The 17,332-nt window shown below is 37.5% G+C and overlaps 1 protein-coding gene across 2 annotated transcripts in view; it reads left to right on the top strand.

The window, feature by feature from the left end:
• Positions 1 to 17,332, top strand: part of LOC124414741 (dystrophin, isoforms A/C/F/G/H) — a 303,596-nt gene that overhangs the window by 232,664 nt on the left and 53,600 nt on the right. For both annotated transcript variants that reach the window (XM_046895783.1, XM_046895785.1), the window contains exon 40: positions 12,048 to 12,220. In XM_046895783.1, the coding sequence (XP_046751739.1) occupies positions 12,048 to 12,220 (173 nt within the window). The remainder of the gene's footprint in view (positions 1 to 12,047; positions 12,221 to 17,332) is intronic.

The following is a 17,332-nucleotide window of genomic DNA, read 5'->3' as shown; positions in this document are numbered from 1 at the left end:
GCAGCGAACCACTCAATATATTACATTTGGCTAGACTGGGATATTTACTAAATTTAAAGAAGTGATTAATAACTTCAATTTTTTGTCTATAACTATATCGGATCGACGAGACATTTTGGTAAATTTATAAAATATTCCCTTTTATTCGGAGAAATTAATTAATTAATTAATCAATTGCGGTGTTTGACGGTGAAATATTTATTTTACCCGGAAATACGTATAGGTAATTTTTTTTTTTCACTTCGTGGAATATCAAATAAACCATTAATTTTATTGGAATAATAATCGCGTTGTTTAAAATATGGGGAATCGTTGCGTTGAATAAAGTAAATGCGATATGAAGAAAAATAGAATAAATGAAAAAAAAAATTTTAATTCTCAGCGTCCCTCGGTGTCGAAAATATAATCCAAACCTCTATCTAATTTAACCCACAACAGCATCGAATTTGGCGACGAAATTGGCGTTAAACAATTTTCGCTTGATTGTATTATACAATGTATACGGAATACGTATAAAATGAAAATCCCGAGTGTCGAATGAAAAATATCGGTACACGCCGGAAGAGAACTAGCGCACATTGTGCACTCAGTGATCATTTATCACGCGGCGGGACCTCGTTCGGATATTTTCCACCCCCCTTGTCCGCCCCTGGATCGAAACCTGAAAATCAGAGGGGTGCCACGACCTGGGCAAAGTGCGCGTGGCTGTTATAATATAATATTCGATGGAGATACCTGCTGCAGGGCTCGGAGAACAGCCTGCCCGTTATACCTTTAACCTAGGTTTAATTAATTAATTAATTAAATAATATAATTAATTAATGACCAACCGGAAACCCGTGTGGTGTGATTAAAACGTGTCACGCGTTACGTAGTGGCGAAGCCGCGGACAGAGATCAGAAACTGATTTCAAAATTTAGTGTTCCGGAATTAAACTGATCGCGAAATTGTAAGACAGTCCTCGAACCTCTCGTTTTTACACTGCAAGTCCCAATTTCATAAAAAAAATAAAATACTAATATCTGATTGGAATTTTTAACTGCGAATTCAGATTCGTGATTAACGATTTATAAGTTCCTCAGGTAGCATATTACATGAAAATGTGACCGTTTCTTTTTATTTTCAACCACTGTAATGGATCGACCATTACAAATTTTGAAAGTCTGACCTGAAAACCTCTGCCTACTAATTTCTACCAAAATCTGAATATTTTTAGATTCTTTTTCACCCTATTGGATTCGCTATTTCGGATTTTGCAAATCTAACTTTAGATTCGTTATCAGCGACCCAAAAAATCTAACGGTATCAATTTCATTCGAACCCATTCATCCATTCTCAAGGCATCGTCATATTTATTGATTTTTTTTTAATTTTGTTATTTAAGTAATTGAAAAAGTACTGTACCGATCAAAGGCAAAATCCAATCAGTTCAAAGTTTGGAAAAGCTGCGTCAATTGATACCAAAATCATCAAAATCCGGTATCACGTTTTCAAAATGTCGTCGAACAAAAAAATTGATCCACATACCTACATATGTCTGATCATATATATATGATTCTCTAAATTTAAAAACGTGGATATCTGATGAAAACACGATTTTAAAGCTGCAATGCCGAGTTTAGAATATATAGAATAACGAATTCGCAGGACACTTCCGGTTCTACTAAATATCAACATTGTATAATATGAACCATCCAATTTCCAAAAAAAAGTCTCCTCCCCGAAACAAAAAACCATGATAAAAATCGACGGAAAACGTATGGCAGCGGAAGGTAGAATTTCGAGTTCGGATTGAACACGGCAGTGTGTAAACTTGTCCAATTCACATCAAATATGCCGTCTGTCTTCCGTTGTTACTAGCGGCGTTAGCCGACCTGCATCATTCGGGATGGTCAACCATCGTGCAAATACCCGTTTGGTGGCTACGGCTGCGGGAACAGGAACAGGAACAGGAACACGGGTGTGAACAACTCGCGCACACACGTTTCACAATGTTTGTCGAACGGGTTAGTGGAATATGTCGTGTTTATGCGGGCGGCTTCGAAACCATCGTAAAATTTTGGTGCCGCAGAACATGAACGATCGTCACAACTGTTGATTTTCATCAGGGATGACGACGCGATGCTACGGTGACGGTGAACCCAAGTGGTCCGTTCCTACTTTGGCGTGGTATATTTGACAGAAAAACAGAGAGAGAGAGAGAGAGAGAGAGAGAGAAAGCTTTCTTTCATACCATAAGTCCAAGGTCTTTCGAGCACAACACATGAGCACCATACGCTGGTGCATGGGATACACCAAAGAGACAACAAGTGGAAGAAACCTTGGATTCAGTGCCAGAGTAGCCTGACCCCATGCCCTCGATAAGGCTCACTTTAAATGGTTTAGGATGGTTGAAGTGAGAATTATAGACAACGTCTAAGGTTGGTTACTCTGGCACTGAACCCTTCACATAACAAGGTGAGCAAAAAAAGACAGGAAGGAAAAGTGCTAGATCCATTGCTCGAGTTCTGTTGGATGTTTAGCACATGGTGGTTATAATGGATATACTACCATACTACCGTATGGTACCCTTACCACCTTTACCTTACCTTGGGTTTATGGAACGGCGTACCAACCCCAAGCCGCAAACCCTCAGCGCTGGTTTTCTCCACTTTATTGAAAACTCCTCCATCAACCGCGTGGTTATAAATTCAGAAGACTTCAGGGGATGGAGGGTAAGCGTTACGTTCCGACGCCTTTACCGGGGAGCGAGCGAGGTGCAGGATATATTATTAATATTATTACGCAGAAAATAGAGACGGCAAACGGTCGTCGATCATCCGGGCTTGTTTTACCTTAACGGTCTCTTTAGGTTACTTCTTCAATTCAATTATCCTCATCGTCAACGTCGGCATGATGCTTGGGAAGAAATATGATTCCGATGATGATGTACTACTTTGGTACTGCAAGAAAAATTCTGTGTGAACTTCCATGTATCACGTATAACGTGGTCTCAAATCGACACCATTCGATGATGAATTTCTTACAGTCCATACAGTGCATCCAAATTTTGCTCACAAGGTCTTAAAAAAAAGTAAAAAAGAAAAGCAAATGGCCTCGAATATTCTATCTTCCTCCTTCTCCTCCATCACTCTAGTCCGAATACCGCTTGTCTTCCCCTTCGCCTTCGGCTAATCTCCGGGAAGCGAGAGATGTTTAAGGTTTACCGCCAGAGTCTTGTCGGAAGGCAACGGAGTAACGGAGGTTTCTCTAATCCGAATTCCAACCCTTGGTATCCGGGCCGATTATGGTCGTGGTCAAAGTGTGCCAGCGTTCAGCGAGGTTTCGCGGTCGGATCTTGGGATTTCGCATCACCTGACTTTGAGCTGAACCTAACATGTATACCTTTACGAACCGACCAACTTCAAACACAAAGAGACGTTACGCTGCAGATGCCTACTTTAGCGGTATGTTAGCACATAAAGCCACCACCAAACAGAGATCACGACATGGAATCAAAAACTTTCTGTTTAACTTGCCGCGCGAGGTAGTTTTAACGCCCGAAACTACACACTGACTTGAGTGTTTGTTCAAGAGGTTTGTGCAAAACGCTCGAGGATATCGTTGAATCACAAACATTACGTGAATTCCTGATCCTTGATGCGTGCCGGATATTCTAAACCCTTGGAATCATCTCGACTGAATTCGTTTAGAGTCATGAGAGAATATGAATATCAATATCTGTGATCTTATAGATCATCGTCACTCGTTGTCGGAGAGCTTTTCTCATAGCTTATCTGATGTCTGCAGTAAACGAAAGAACGCTAAGCGATAAAACCATAGATACGAGAAAGACAAACCACCCTGAAAATTTTTCGTCGCGTATAGTTGACTTGACGGTTTTTTCAGCGAAGCAACTTCGTTCAAGTTGGCTTCTGGAGCAGCGAGGTTAAGCGGATTGTGGCCGATTATAGAGCACCGCAACTTCAAATGTGCCGCTGCTGCTGCTGCTGCTGCTACTGTTCACAAAACATCACAGCAGCCGATGTACGGGAAGCTTGTTCCTCGTGGAATGTCAACCTCCCCAAAAAGGGATGATGAAAAAAGGGATGAAACCCTGCAAACTACAGCCAACAAGAAAGTCTTGCGATACGTTTCCATCCAGTCAACTAAACCATCTTTCTCGACGTTTATTTCTATAATAAGAAATAATTTTTATCCCGCGATCCAGCCCCCGCTTGTTATAATCCATTGCACCCTCGGGACCCGCAGCAGCATAAACGTATAACAATTCGACCCCACGGTTTACCACTATAGATATAATACAAGCTTCTAGTGCTAGTCATCGGGCGTTTTAATCACTCCTTTTTGCGAGGCTAGGAAAGGTGGCTGCTCTCGGCCATTAATGGTCTCCCGATATTTGGGGAGGGAGGGGAAAGGAGGAAAACGATTCCAACGTTATAGGTCATGCTCACAGCGGGTCGCTGCCCTATGGGGTACCCACCACCGTTTGTCGATGCGACGTGCAGGAAATAGCGGAAAAAATGAAAGGAAAGCGAGCCTTCCATAGTTGGGAACAAACCTTGGAGCTCATCCTTCGCTGATTATCATTAATATCATTATTATTATTATTAAATCTAAAATCAATATTTGCAAATTAATCAGTAGCGTTCATTTTTTGACAATTGTGATAGTTTTTACTTCGTAACAAGACTGTAACTGTGTGATTGATGATATATCCCTTTCAACCTTCTTCACTCACAAAAATTTCCCGCAACAGCTCTGCTCTTTCACTTTCTTTTTATCATTCTCTTTATTTTTCTCCGTATTTTTCTTCCTCCATTCGAGTGCAGCCGCCGCGAGGCAACAATTTGGAAAAAGTTCTCCCTGAATGGGGGAATGAAAATATCGAAACGACACTTTCCAAGTAATCACGTAGCAGAAAACCTACCGCTTTCCGAATTGCAGACACTAATTGAAAAAAGAAAAAGAAAAGAAAAAAAAGTCCCTTTTACTTACGGTGTATTTCAACCTGTGAAAGGAAAAAACTGGCGTGTAAATCAAGCTCCGAGGTTTCACTGGAGCAAAAATTGACACCATGATTAAGTATTTCGTTATTACTTACACATTATAGAGTGATTACTATGGAGATCACGTGACAAATAAATTTTTACTCCAATTGCGTGATTTTTATTATTATTTTTAAGATTTCGTATTTGATTTTTTCAGATTATAAAAATATTCCTGTAATTTTAAATTATTTTTCATGACAATCAATGGATTACCTTAACGATTACTGAGGCAGAATTTTATTCCATCATTGAAATAGGGATGATTATCGAAACGATAAGGAAAAAACGAATTTCTCTGCAGATGGTTGGTCCCAAAGGATAATATTCCATCTCAACGTGTAAAAAAGCTGCCGATGATGTTGAGAAGCGTGAGACGGACAAGTTAAAAAGGAGATTGAGCCTCTGGTGAAAAATCCAAAGTCTAAAAGCCTGCCACACCGAATCTGTTTCGCGATGCAAGTTAATCGGAAAAGTATCTAACGTAGGTTGTAAACATCGTGCGATTGGTTGGTACTTTGAGTCTTGGAAAGAAGTCTGTAATGCCGGGCTCTTTTGACCGGAAGTAAGGCACTTCGGGTCTTCGTAAGAAGAGTGAAAAACAAAAAAGAAAAGAAAAATTGAAAAGAAACGGAAAAGAGAGAGAAAAAAAAATACTGTCTCGACGTGATTTTAATCCCGAAGGAGGTCGACAAAGCAGAAACGAGATGGTGAAAAACGCGGCCTCTATATAGCTCTAAAAAAAGAAGGTATAAAAATGAAGAAGAGGAAAATAATAATCATCATATATACTATACCTACCTCTGATATAGGTACTATAAGATTCTAGTTTCGCTCATTGCCTCGCGTCATTTTTACGATCGTCTAGGGTTACCATCCCTTACTACGCAAGATAAAATTCTGGATAGCCTTATTTCCGGACGCCAATCGTACGCGAATGTCATATATATATTAGGTACATATATCTAGATGTAGGTACCTTATATGACGGAAGTTTATTGCTTACAAGAAAAATGGGGAACGAACAACGCGAAATAGAATGATATATTATTGGCCCGTAATTTTTCGCATGATTCTTCTCACTTTGAAATGCACTGATAATTTTTTTTACATTTTTTCGACAAGGTTCAAATTTTCTACAATTTTTCTTAAACCATCTTATAGATCGACAGAATTTAAAAATCTGAATAAATTCTGAAGAATCATGTCTCAGTATCAAAATTTTTAAGCCCAAAGCCGGAGTGGGGAGATTTTTTTTAATTACTGTTTTCAAGCTTTTTTTTTTTCATTTTTCGGAACCATTTTGCGACTTTTAATTTTTTCATCAGCAAAATGAAGGGGGAAGAAAATTTCTTGCGAAAAATCTGGGAAAATTCTCAACAATCTGGTGTGAAATATGAAAATGTTTCAGCAACCATCCATATAGTAAAACGACTCCCGCTTGTAATTTTTTTTAGGTTTTTTTTCGGAAAAAACTTGAAATCGGTGAGAAGGAGGTATTACACACTGTATTCTATATGAGGTATTCCACGACAAATGATTTTCCCTCGCAATTTTTCATTTCGTTCATAATTTTTCATACGATTTTTCTAACTCTTAAATTTTTCACAAATTTTCAAACATCGAAACAGAATTACATTTTTGAAATCTCGGAAAAATTCTCAAACATTCTTCGATCGAAGATGATCAATTTAGACAAAATCCAGAATCGAAAACTATTCTTTTTTGCATTTATCTGACTAAATTCAAAAAAATAATCCTTACTAAATTTGTTTAATTTGTTATTTTTATTGCCAACCATTAATGTTTATGCACCAATAAACGGGTGATTGAACACATAAAAAATTGAAACACGTAACGGTAATCTGAAATAATTCTCGAATTCTATTTAGAGTTGAAACAATCGTATGAAAAATTATAAACGAAATTAAAAATGATGAGGGAAAAGCATTTGTCGAGTGGGCTTGGAATGCCTCATATATAATGAGCAAAAAGCTATTCAGAGTTGACAGGAAAAGAAAGCGTAACAAAGAATAAAAGTGCAAAAAGAAAAAGCACAACAAAAAAAAAAAAACCCTTTAAAAATTACCAGCGAGGAAAAAAGCCGGTACAGCCGACTCGGTGCGGGTCACTTTGGTTAAAAAGTACGGAAGGCTGGTTTATCAAGAAAGCTGCTCACGTACTAGATGAATGTCTTATTTCTTGAGTTGAAAACTCTCCGGGGCCAAGAGAAAGGTAAAAAAAAAAAAAAGAAGAAGAAAAAAGAAAGAAAAGAAAAACAACACGAGAAGCAGGAGAAACGAAAAAAGGAAAATTTTACGAGAAGAGAAAAGCCCCTTCCGCGTCAAGTTTCCACTTTTCGATGGATCCTTCGAAATCCCATACAATATTTATATAATTAAATTCACCTCTCGGAGGAATATTGAAAAGAAAAAAAAGAAAACCAAACAAAAAAAAAAAAAACAACTTATTACGTGACCGATGAAATATTTTGTAATAAAAGTTGAAAAATGTCGTACATAAAAAAAAAAAACAAAAAAAAAAAAAAACGAAGTTGGCAAAAAAATTTTATCCAACTATTCGGACGATTCGTACGATTTAATTGTGGTTCTCGCTGTAGGTATGCTGATGTAGGTTGAAGGTAAACTCACTTTACACGTGTTTTATTAAATCAGCAGCACGAAGCGTGTTTCACCCAATGTTGAAGATTCCTCGGTTCCCGTGTATAAAACCACCCTCCTCTCTCTCTCTCTCTCTCTTTCTCTCCCCCTTCCTGTACGCACATAACTCAGGATTATCGGATAACTGATGATATCGTCTTCCATGTGCCAGGCGTCCCTAGGCTATCTGCAGTCTGGCCGTTGGTCACTGGTCGGGAATAATTTTTATTCTCATTTGTTTCGCGGAGTGAGATGGATTGTTTGTTTGTTTATCTTATTATCTCCTCGTTTCTTTTCCTATTTTATCTTGCAAAAAAAAAAAACGTGTATCTAAAACAGTGCTAAAATTTAAAGGATAAAAGTAAAAAAAAAAACACCTGTTATAAGGATTTACCGACATCGTCTTGGACGAAGTGATTGTGCGCTGATCGTTTCCACGGTGTGCAGATAATAAAAAATAAAATAAGAACGAAAAGGACGAAACGAAAAATTACACGAGCAGCAAGAACAAGCGAACAAGGAAGAAGAAGAGACTCGAGGATATAGTAATAAATAAGATCAGGTGAATCATTCGTTGTGTCGGCGGAGTGGCGTTGAGGGATTCCGAAGGAATAAGAAAATTGAGGTAAGGCGGCTTCGTCTGATGGAGGGAAAAACGTGAGAAAAATCACTATCGTGGATTATTGTGGTGAGTTTTCGAAGGGGGCCACCTGGCCCGGGGGATCCCTCAGGAGCGGGGCTCGGGGATCCCCCAGGAACGAGGGACTGCCGAACTCCTCGGGATGTATGAAGGGGCGCAACCTGGGGGAGGACGCCCGTTTCATCTACATTTCTTACGCCCTCCTCGCTGATCTTCGCTACTTCGAACAGGTAAACAAAGAGAGAAACGCCGTAATATCTCGGTTACGATCCCAAAATCAGCGTCGTGATTTCATCTTTAGATGTTTTTCGAGTTTGTTTGTCTCTGATTTTTTTTATCTTTTTAATTATCTTTTTTCTCTCCCTGTCCTGATTTACGATACGAATTACGTGAACAGGAGGAGCAAAAAAAATTGAAGAGTTTAGAGATTTTCTCACTAGACTTTTATAAAAACTTGACGACGCGTCGTCTTCGTCTTCGAATTCTCGCCCGGTTAGAATTAGATCGTAGCGGAAGACGTTGTACCGTAACCACGACATTGATTAAAAGCTCCTCTGCGGTTTCTTGTCGCCCCTAAATCTTCCACTGTCTCAAAATCCTTGAGAGAAACGTTTTAGCCAGGCTCAGAAACCGCGTTTCTAACCCCCCTCCCCCTCCACTCTTTCTCCGGGCAACGGAAACGCGTTAGAGAAACTTCGTAGATCCGTATCTAGTCTTCTTTTCGAGTTTCGGGACACGGCGCCATTTGTTTTCAATCTTTTTCCCACAATTGCTTTTCATCACTTTTGGTAGTTTGTGTAAGAAAAGTATTGGTCTTGATCGAAAATAATTTTTTCATTCACAATATTCGGCACAGCATTTCCTTCCTAAATCTCAACGTTCGTTGAATAGATTAGGAAACATATTAAAGGGGCACAACCGATTAAATGGCTGGAAAAGTAGGAGAATTTCTACGATTTTTTATCTAAAAAACCGTTTAATTCGATTCCATTCGTTTTTTTTTTTTTTCCTATTTCAAATTTGGTAAAAATTGGTTATGTCGTTTTTGAGATTTCCTAGGCACGGACTCGGAAATGTAGTTTCGAGATAATCGAGTTTAAACTTCGACAAATCGGCTGTAACTTGTACAATTCTTCAAATTTCAACATACAATTCACACACGATATTCTTCATACTCGAAACTTTTATAAACGCGAATAAGAAGAAAATCAATTTTTTAAATATTCTACTCGGATATGCGCACCCCTTAATATATATTAAAAATTGTAGAATAAAGAAAGTTTCCCACATTTCACGCTTTTCGGAAAAATCTAAATCGCGGTCCGATCAGGCACGAAGAGCTTCGAAATTCTCTCGGTTTAACCGATGATCATTCCGTTCATTCATTCCGCATTCCGGGATTTGAATTTCTCGAGTATAAAATATCCGCTGCACGAATTCAGGGGCGGTGAGGGTGAAAGAGAGGTTATTGCGAAATCGGTATGAATTCCATTCCCCTTCTCGATACCAAAGAACCAAAAAAATGACAGTACAGCAAAAAAAAAAAAAAAAAATGTATCTGAATAATAAAAGAAAAGAAAGACTGAAAAAAAAAAAATTTTGGCTAGATACGTAAGTATTGAAAATTGAAAAACTGGGATTGAAAGAAACCAGAAATAATCCTTTATTTTTTTTAATTGTTTTATTTCATTACCGTTGCAACTTGCTGCACCATATCCCCATAACTCACTCGAAGCGCCATATGTTAAAATTGGTTAGCGCGTCGCGGCGCCTGCACATAAATACAAACGAAGCGTTAAATAAATTATCGACTGTTCCTACCGGACGCGTCGACGGAATGAAAACTTGGCAAGTGCAGAGGTGCAGCATCAGGATTAAAAAAATCCCATCAACCGCTGCTGGTGTCTCGCTTGAAGGGAAGGAAAAATGATGCAATGAGTTTCTGGAAAAATTGACAGTTATATAGAAGGAAAGAAGGGATGAAAAGTGAAGAAAACAAAGCCGACGTTGAAGTTGGCAACGTTGCGTCTATCAGCGTGTAAAAAAGTGTTCAAACAAAAATCCCTGCTTTTCAAATCTTGTAACAACAGCTCTTGAAGGATTTGACTTTTCAAAATATGAATAATCACAGATTCTGTATGCTTTTGTTCACAATCCCGATGTTATTTCGAAATCGTGGCTTTTCACAAAAAATATTCGTCGAACTATTATACGTTTACGTCACGCGGAATTGAACCTCGTAATAAACAAGGAAAGAACAAAAAAAAAAAAAAAAAAAAAAACAACAAAAGAAGTGAAAATGAAAAACGTGAAATGAAAAATCGAAACGACATCCGGCCGTGTTAGTTTTCTGTTTCATCAACTGTAACAACTGCGTCAGTTTTTCCTCGCTTTTCATTTTTGCAATTTTGATTTCCTCGTTTTTTTTTCTGTTTTATTTCTTCTTCTTTCATCGCAACACGCTCTACGCGAGCTTTTGACACGTACGCTTTACGTAATACGATTTTGAGGTGAAAACTGCAGCACAGGTTGTATACAATGTGTGTGTGTGTATATATATATATATATATATATACACGTATGTATATGTATATCGGGTGTCGTTTCCGTTCGTGTAAACGGAGCTGACGTCAGCAGCCCGCCTGCGGCGGAGAACAACGCGCGGTAAATGCGCGACGGAAACGAAACTTCGAATTCTGTGTCCCTCTGAATGACGTTGCATAGATGCATCCTGTCGCTGGGCGTGAAAATCGAGAATGACACCACAATTTTAAACTGCTTGAAAATCCTTTTTCTCGCGGGGAATGAAATTAAGAAGAAGAAAAAAAAAAACATACACACACACACACACACACACACGAACCATAACTTCTATTCTGAAATCATGTCAAAAAAGTAAACAAAGAAAAACTGCTAGATTGGCAGGTTGACGTCAGTGAATAATAATCATAATAACAATAATAATAGTAATAGTTACAGGTACCTAGTTGGGCGGAAGATTTGAAACGTCGCGTCGTCGTCGGGTAAACTGTTGCTTATAATAAAGCTGCGGTAAAATGGTAGAGCAAACGGTCTGTCTTAAAACAAACTGTCTGTAATTTCGCAACAAATGTTCGAGTTGCTGCTGTTGGTAGTGGTGGAGGTGGTGGTGGTGCTACAGTAGCAAGAGCTTTACTTTACTTAGAGAAACAGTTGAGGCAACTCACAATCAGTTGACCGCCAACCGTGGACGAAAACGTCACGTACTCTTGAAAAATACAACGTTACCTACGATTAAAAATCAACGATGATAAAATAAAATATCAAGTATGAAAGGAACGAGTACGAAAAAAAGGATTTAAAAAACAAAATTAAAAAAAAAAAAAAAAAAAAAAAACATCACGCTAAAAACCCGACGTCACACAATTTTTTTGTTGTTGGTGTTTTGTTTTTTTTTTTTCTCGCGACTCCCGTGATGATCAATTTTTACTTCCAAGTAAGGAGCAAGAAGATCGTTTTTTCGTCATCGAATTTGCAAAAATTTTACATCAACTTTGTAGATTACAAAACCGAGGGTGTCGAAAAGAAAAGGAAAAACTCACGTTTCGATATACATATATATATATATATAAATATATATATGTACATATATGTGTAAATGTTGTGATCTTTCGTTAATTTTGCGTTTGTTATCTTGTTGTTGTTATTGTTGTTGTTTAGGATCTTCAATCGGAAATAGAAACACACCGAGATGTCTACGCTTCGTTGAACGGTACTGGAAGGAAGCTTTTAAGCTCGTTGGCTAGCCAGGATGACGCGGTAATGCTGCAACACCGTCTCGACGAAATGAACCAGCGATGGCATCACCTCAAGGCAAAAAGCATGGCTATAAGGTACGATAGTTAATAGTTTACAAATAATGTATATAACAGGGGTATTATTAGCAAGAAAACGTTTTATATTTTATTCTTCGTAGACACCTTTTGCCAATAATCTGACCAAACTTGCGGGTTGATAAACGAAACTCATCTGGGATATGAAAATAAAATATATATATATATATATATATTAGGGTGGCGCAAAAAAACCTACTATTTTCTTTTTTTTCTGAGTCTTGTGTGACAAAATGTTAGTTTTTGATGTTTTAAGAGCCCACTCCAAAGGACAGCTCAAAAAAAAATTTTAAGAGGTCGCTTCGAATTTTTTAAATCGTCAACAATCGTCAAAAAATTAAATTAAAAAAATTATATTTTCAGCATTTTGTTTGATTTTTAATTCATGTCGTGATGTATTGTTATCGATTCTTTCTTACTGAATTGAAGAAAAAAAATTTATCAAATTTTAATATGAATATTAAAAGGTCGCTCGAAAACATGTAAGGAAATGCACCAAAAAATTTAAAAAAATTATGAGCGACCTTTCAAAATTCAAATTTTGAACTGAAACTTTCGGAAACTTATTTTTTTTTTTGTCTATAAAATTATACCGTAACCAGAAAAAAAATTTGAAAAAAAAAATTCGATTTTTGACGAATTCTGACATTTTTTAAAATGTGGAGCGACTTCTTAAAAAAAATTTTTTGAACTGTCTTTTGAAGTGGGCTCTTAAAACATCAAAAACTAACATTTTGTCACACGAGACTTGAAAAAAAACAGTCGGTTTTTTTGCGCCACCCTAATATATATATATATATAAAGAAATACAGAAACAAAGAAAAAAGAAAGAAAATAGTGTTCAGATATTACACGCTCTTCTAGGTCGTAATACTTTATATGCTTTATGGGATATTGTATGTTGTGTAATACGAATGGTGAGGTGAAAACGGTTTGCAATGAGTCGAGAAATTGGACGTACGTAGGTCGATTTGATATTATCGGTTATAGGAAGAAGTAGAGAATTTTTCTCAACGATTACCCGCGAGTATATGTACAATATCGACTAGTAAAAATCTCTGTAACATCTGCGAGAAGAGCTGCTGCTGCTGCTGCTGCTGCTGCTGATGTTGCAGGAATGAAAAGGATAAAAAAAAGGAAGAAGAGAACGGATCCCTCCTTATTAACTGAGGGCTTACTCTGTACATCGACGACTATATTGTGGATATGCGAATAAAAGAGGTAAAGGGGTACAAGGGTGTGTGTGTATATATATATATATACGCTCTAATCCTCCCGAAATAAAGATCTCTGCAGGAGCAGTAGGAAAAGGATTGCGCAAAAAACGTGGGTGAGGGTAAAAGGAAGGGAGGAGATAAAGGGAAAAATACAAAGAGGACTACGCGGCTCGTTTAGAGCAAGTTTAACGTTGATCGCGAGATAAGCCTTTGCAAAATTCTCCCCACCACCGAGTTTCCAACCCCATTTTCAAAAGGGGTTGCAACGACCGTGTGTGACAAGGGGTGGAAATAGCGGAAGAAACAACGCTTCCATTTTCCATCTATTATTTTTACTATTATTATCTGAACTGAAAAGCTGCGTCCGAAAGAAAAAAAAAAGGAGAAGTATAAATGTAGAGTAAGGAGAGAAAGAGATGAAAAATAAAAAGATAAAGGAAAGTATAAAAATGCTGACAAAAAGTGCGGCGAACATTAATTACGATGAGATTAAGGACCAGCGAGGGGTGGAAGTACAGAGAGATCAGAACCATTGATCCCCAGTGATGTAACGTCGATTTCTCCAACTCGATTTTTCATACGCTTTTCAATATACAATATGGGGCGTTCCATACCAAATCGGACGGTTTGAAAAATTTTGATTTTTGATTTACTCAATTTTTTTACATTTCTTAGTACCTCTCGAAAGAACCTTTCTGGTAAATTTTGAGATCTTTTTGATTACTTGTTAAAAAAAAATATCAATTTTTCAAAAAAATCCCTCTTTTTTCGATTTTTGTTCGTAATTTTTTTAACAATGCTCCGAATCGAAGTTTTTTTTTGTTTTTTTTTTTGTTTTTTTTGCATGCACTTGAAAATCTTCGTTTTGACATGGCCTTTGCAGAAAAAAAATACATAAAAAATATTCACAGTGTTTTTGATTAAGAATTTTGCGTTTCAAGTGTTTAATCGCGTCTTCGAAAGTGAGTGTATCTTTCGATTTTTTTTTAATGGCCGTCATAAAGGCCATTTCAAAAGAAAGATTTTCAAAAAAAAAAAAAAAAAAAAATAAAACTTCAATTTGGACCATTATTAAGAAAGTTATGAATGAAAAAAAAACCAAACGAGAGCGATTTTTCTTCTAAGGTTAGATAATTTTTTAACAAGTAATGAAAAAAAAAATCTCATAATTTACCAAAAAGGCGCTTTTTTTCAGGGTTCCTAAAAAAATATCAAAAAATTTTTCACACCGTCCGATTTGGCGTGGAACACCCCACATATACATATATATGCAGATAGAAAAATTAAAAAAAAAAAAAAATTAATATGTGTGTGTGTGTGTGTGTGAGAAAGATTTTTTATATCATCTGCAAATCCGCGAGTCAGCAATCGCAGCAACTCGAGGATGATCATGTCGAACAATCAGTCTCGATTAATTAACCTAAGGTTCGCCAGAAGTTCACCGGCTGATTGCAATCAGCGAGTTGAATAAGGGCGCAGCCGGTTGGTTGGTGAGGCGTTTCCACTCGGTGCGGTTACTCAAAAGAATAGAATCGTGTCCGGGTGGACGAGCTTTAAACGATTTCGGATGAGAGTACAGTCTTCACTGTGCTCGTATTTACCATTATACATATACCTACACAAGTATTCCGCGTCGGTAAGTTTCACTCCGATTGAAATTCTCGGAGAGCCTGAAGAACTATACTCGAGTTTAGTTTTCGAGCAGATGACGCTTCGCTAGATCTGGATTTTTAAAGAAGATAAGAGAAAATTAATGCTTCTTCACTTCGTATATAGATATAGTATATTCGATGATATATTCATTTTTCGTCTAATTACACAGGTCCACAAAAAAAAACAGAAAAAAAAAAAAAATTATGTGTCCTGAGGTTCGGACTTAATTTTTCTTGCACAAATCTGAAGTCAGAATTGAGGGTCAATGTGAAAAATCTTGAGTAAAACCATAAAACCAATCAGAACCATGGACGAGTAATTTTTTCTTACGGTTCTTTCATCGAATGTTTGTTTTTATCTTGTGGAGCTTTTATCTGATCAAAAACATAAAAACCCATAAAAACCATCATCTAAAAAAAAAAATTACGGACATATTTTAACTACGCATCGCCTCGGAACGGCCCCATAAAATAAAGCAAACATATTCGTAGAATACTATAAACAAAATAGAATATAAAAAAAACAAAAAAAAAACCTGTTATATTAGCTCTGAATCTTCATACCATGGATTACTCGATTATTTATGCAGTTTTTTTTTTTTCATACTACTAAGATGAAACGAAAATTATTCAACGATTAAAATTTCCTCACTTTCGCGGTCTTGGAACTTTGATTTGTCGGAGTTTGTTGAAACGCACTTTCGAATTTGAGCAATTCCGGAACTTTCCAAATTCGGTATTTCAATCCCGCCACGTCTCTTCGCGTGAGTAAAATAACTGCAATATCCGTGCTCGAAGGAAAGATACCGCAGTCAAACCCCCCACCCCCCGAAGGAAACTAGACGGTTCAGACTGCGAGTATAGATCGCGAAAGATAAACGGGATGACGAACAACCAACTAGACGCAGCGAGTTTTGCCGGAAGTGGGTATATAAAAAACGTTTACGAGCATTTGGTATCGAGGTTATAAATTCAAGGGTATCAATTTATATCGCGGACGAATTTAGCGTGAATTTAGGTACCCGCGTAAACTATCTGCCGAAGAGTAAGCGGTGCGTTTGCGTTTGCGTTTCCGTTTGCGCAATGTTCTCTATACAGAATGGATTACGACACCCACACACACACACGCACACCGATAGCTCGGAGAGAGGGGAAGAGCCGTTGCAGCCTATCCGCAAACCGAGAATTCGCATTTTGTCACGAAAACAGCTTATCGCCACGTTTAATCAACCCTCCCAAAAACGACCCTCGACTCTCGACTAACAGCCACCCAGCGATTCTCTCTGCGTTCCCTTCGTCGTCGTTTTCCACGACAGCTTGCAGCAGCAGCAGCAGCAGCAGCAGCACAAGCAGCCGCTGAGTGTCTAACGTGAATTAACTGCGAACACACAAATTTTGAGGAATAATTAAACGCGAGGGAAAATTTCGCGGACGTAGTTTATACCGGGTATTAGTCATCCCGAGAACGATTAAAAACGATTTCGATTCTTCTTACGGTGATAAGACTTGGATGAAATTTTGGATAAAAATCAGTCTTAAAAGAAGTCGTACAAAAAAAAAAAACCTTCGACTAATTTTTTGCTGATGGTGGATAAAAATTGGTGGAAGAATTTTTTTTTCTTTTTTTTTTTTTTTTTTTTTTTCTACGACTTTTAGTAAAGATTTTCAAAATTTCTAGCTAGCCAGCTCTGCGATGAAATAAAAACTAAAAGAAAAGCACACTTTTGTAGGCAACGTTAAACTGCAAGCTTATATTGACTTCCGTTCGAGCGCAGCATCATCTTTATGCTATCATAAATTCCTGTATTTAATACCGTACTCAAACGTATTGGAAAAAAGCCTTGAATAAGTGCCAATAGCCGTAAGACCGTAAAATTTTAGGAGGAGGAAGAAAAAGACGAGAAAATCTCAAACCCACTTCTTCTTGCCGCAGACGCGTGACTATCGAATCCACGAATACCTCCACACACACGTAACGTTTCGCAAGGCGATCAACGATTCATTCCTGTAAAGTGTAAACTATACACAACACAAAACAACGAGATATCGTGTATTCGGATAACAAAGCGCGCTCTATTATCCAAGGATTCTGCTCGCGGAAATAAGAAAAAGAAGATTGGAGAAGAGTGAGAGGAGAAAAATTGGAAAGCTTTGCACTTGGACAGATTCAACAGTTCGCCAAGATATTCATACTGTGTGTGTATACATATATGTGTGTTTGGAATGAAAGAAACATTCGATTA

This window comes from Diprion similis, chromosome 14 (assembly GCF_021155765.1).
Source record: "Diprion similis isolate iyDipSimi1 chromosome 14, iyDipSimi1.1, whole genome shotgun sequence".
Lineage (NCBI taxonomy): Eukaryota > Metazoa > Arthropoda > Insecta > Hymenoptera > Diprionidae > Diprion > Diprion similis.
This window is presented reverse-complemented; position numbering and strand designations above follow the sequence as displayed.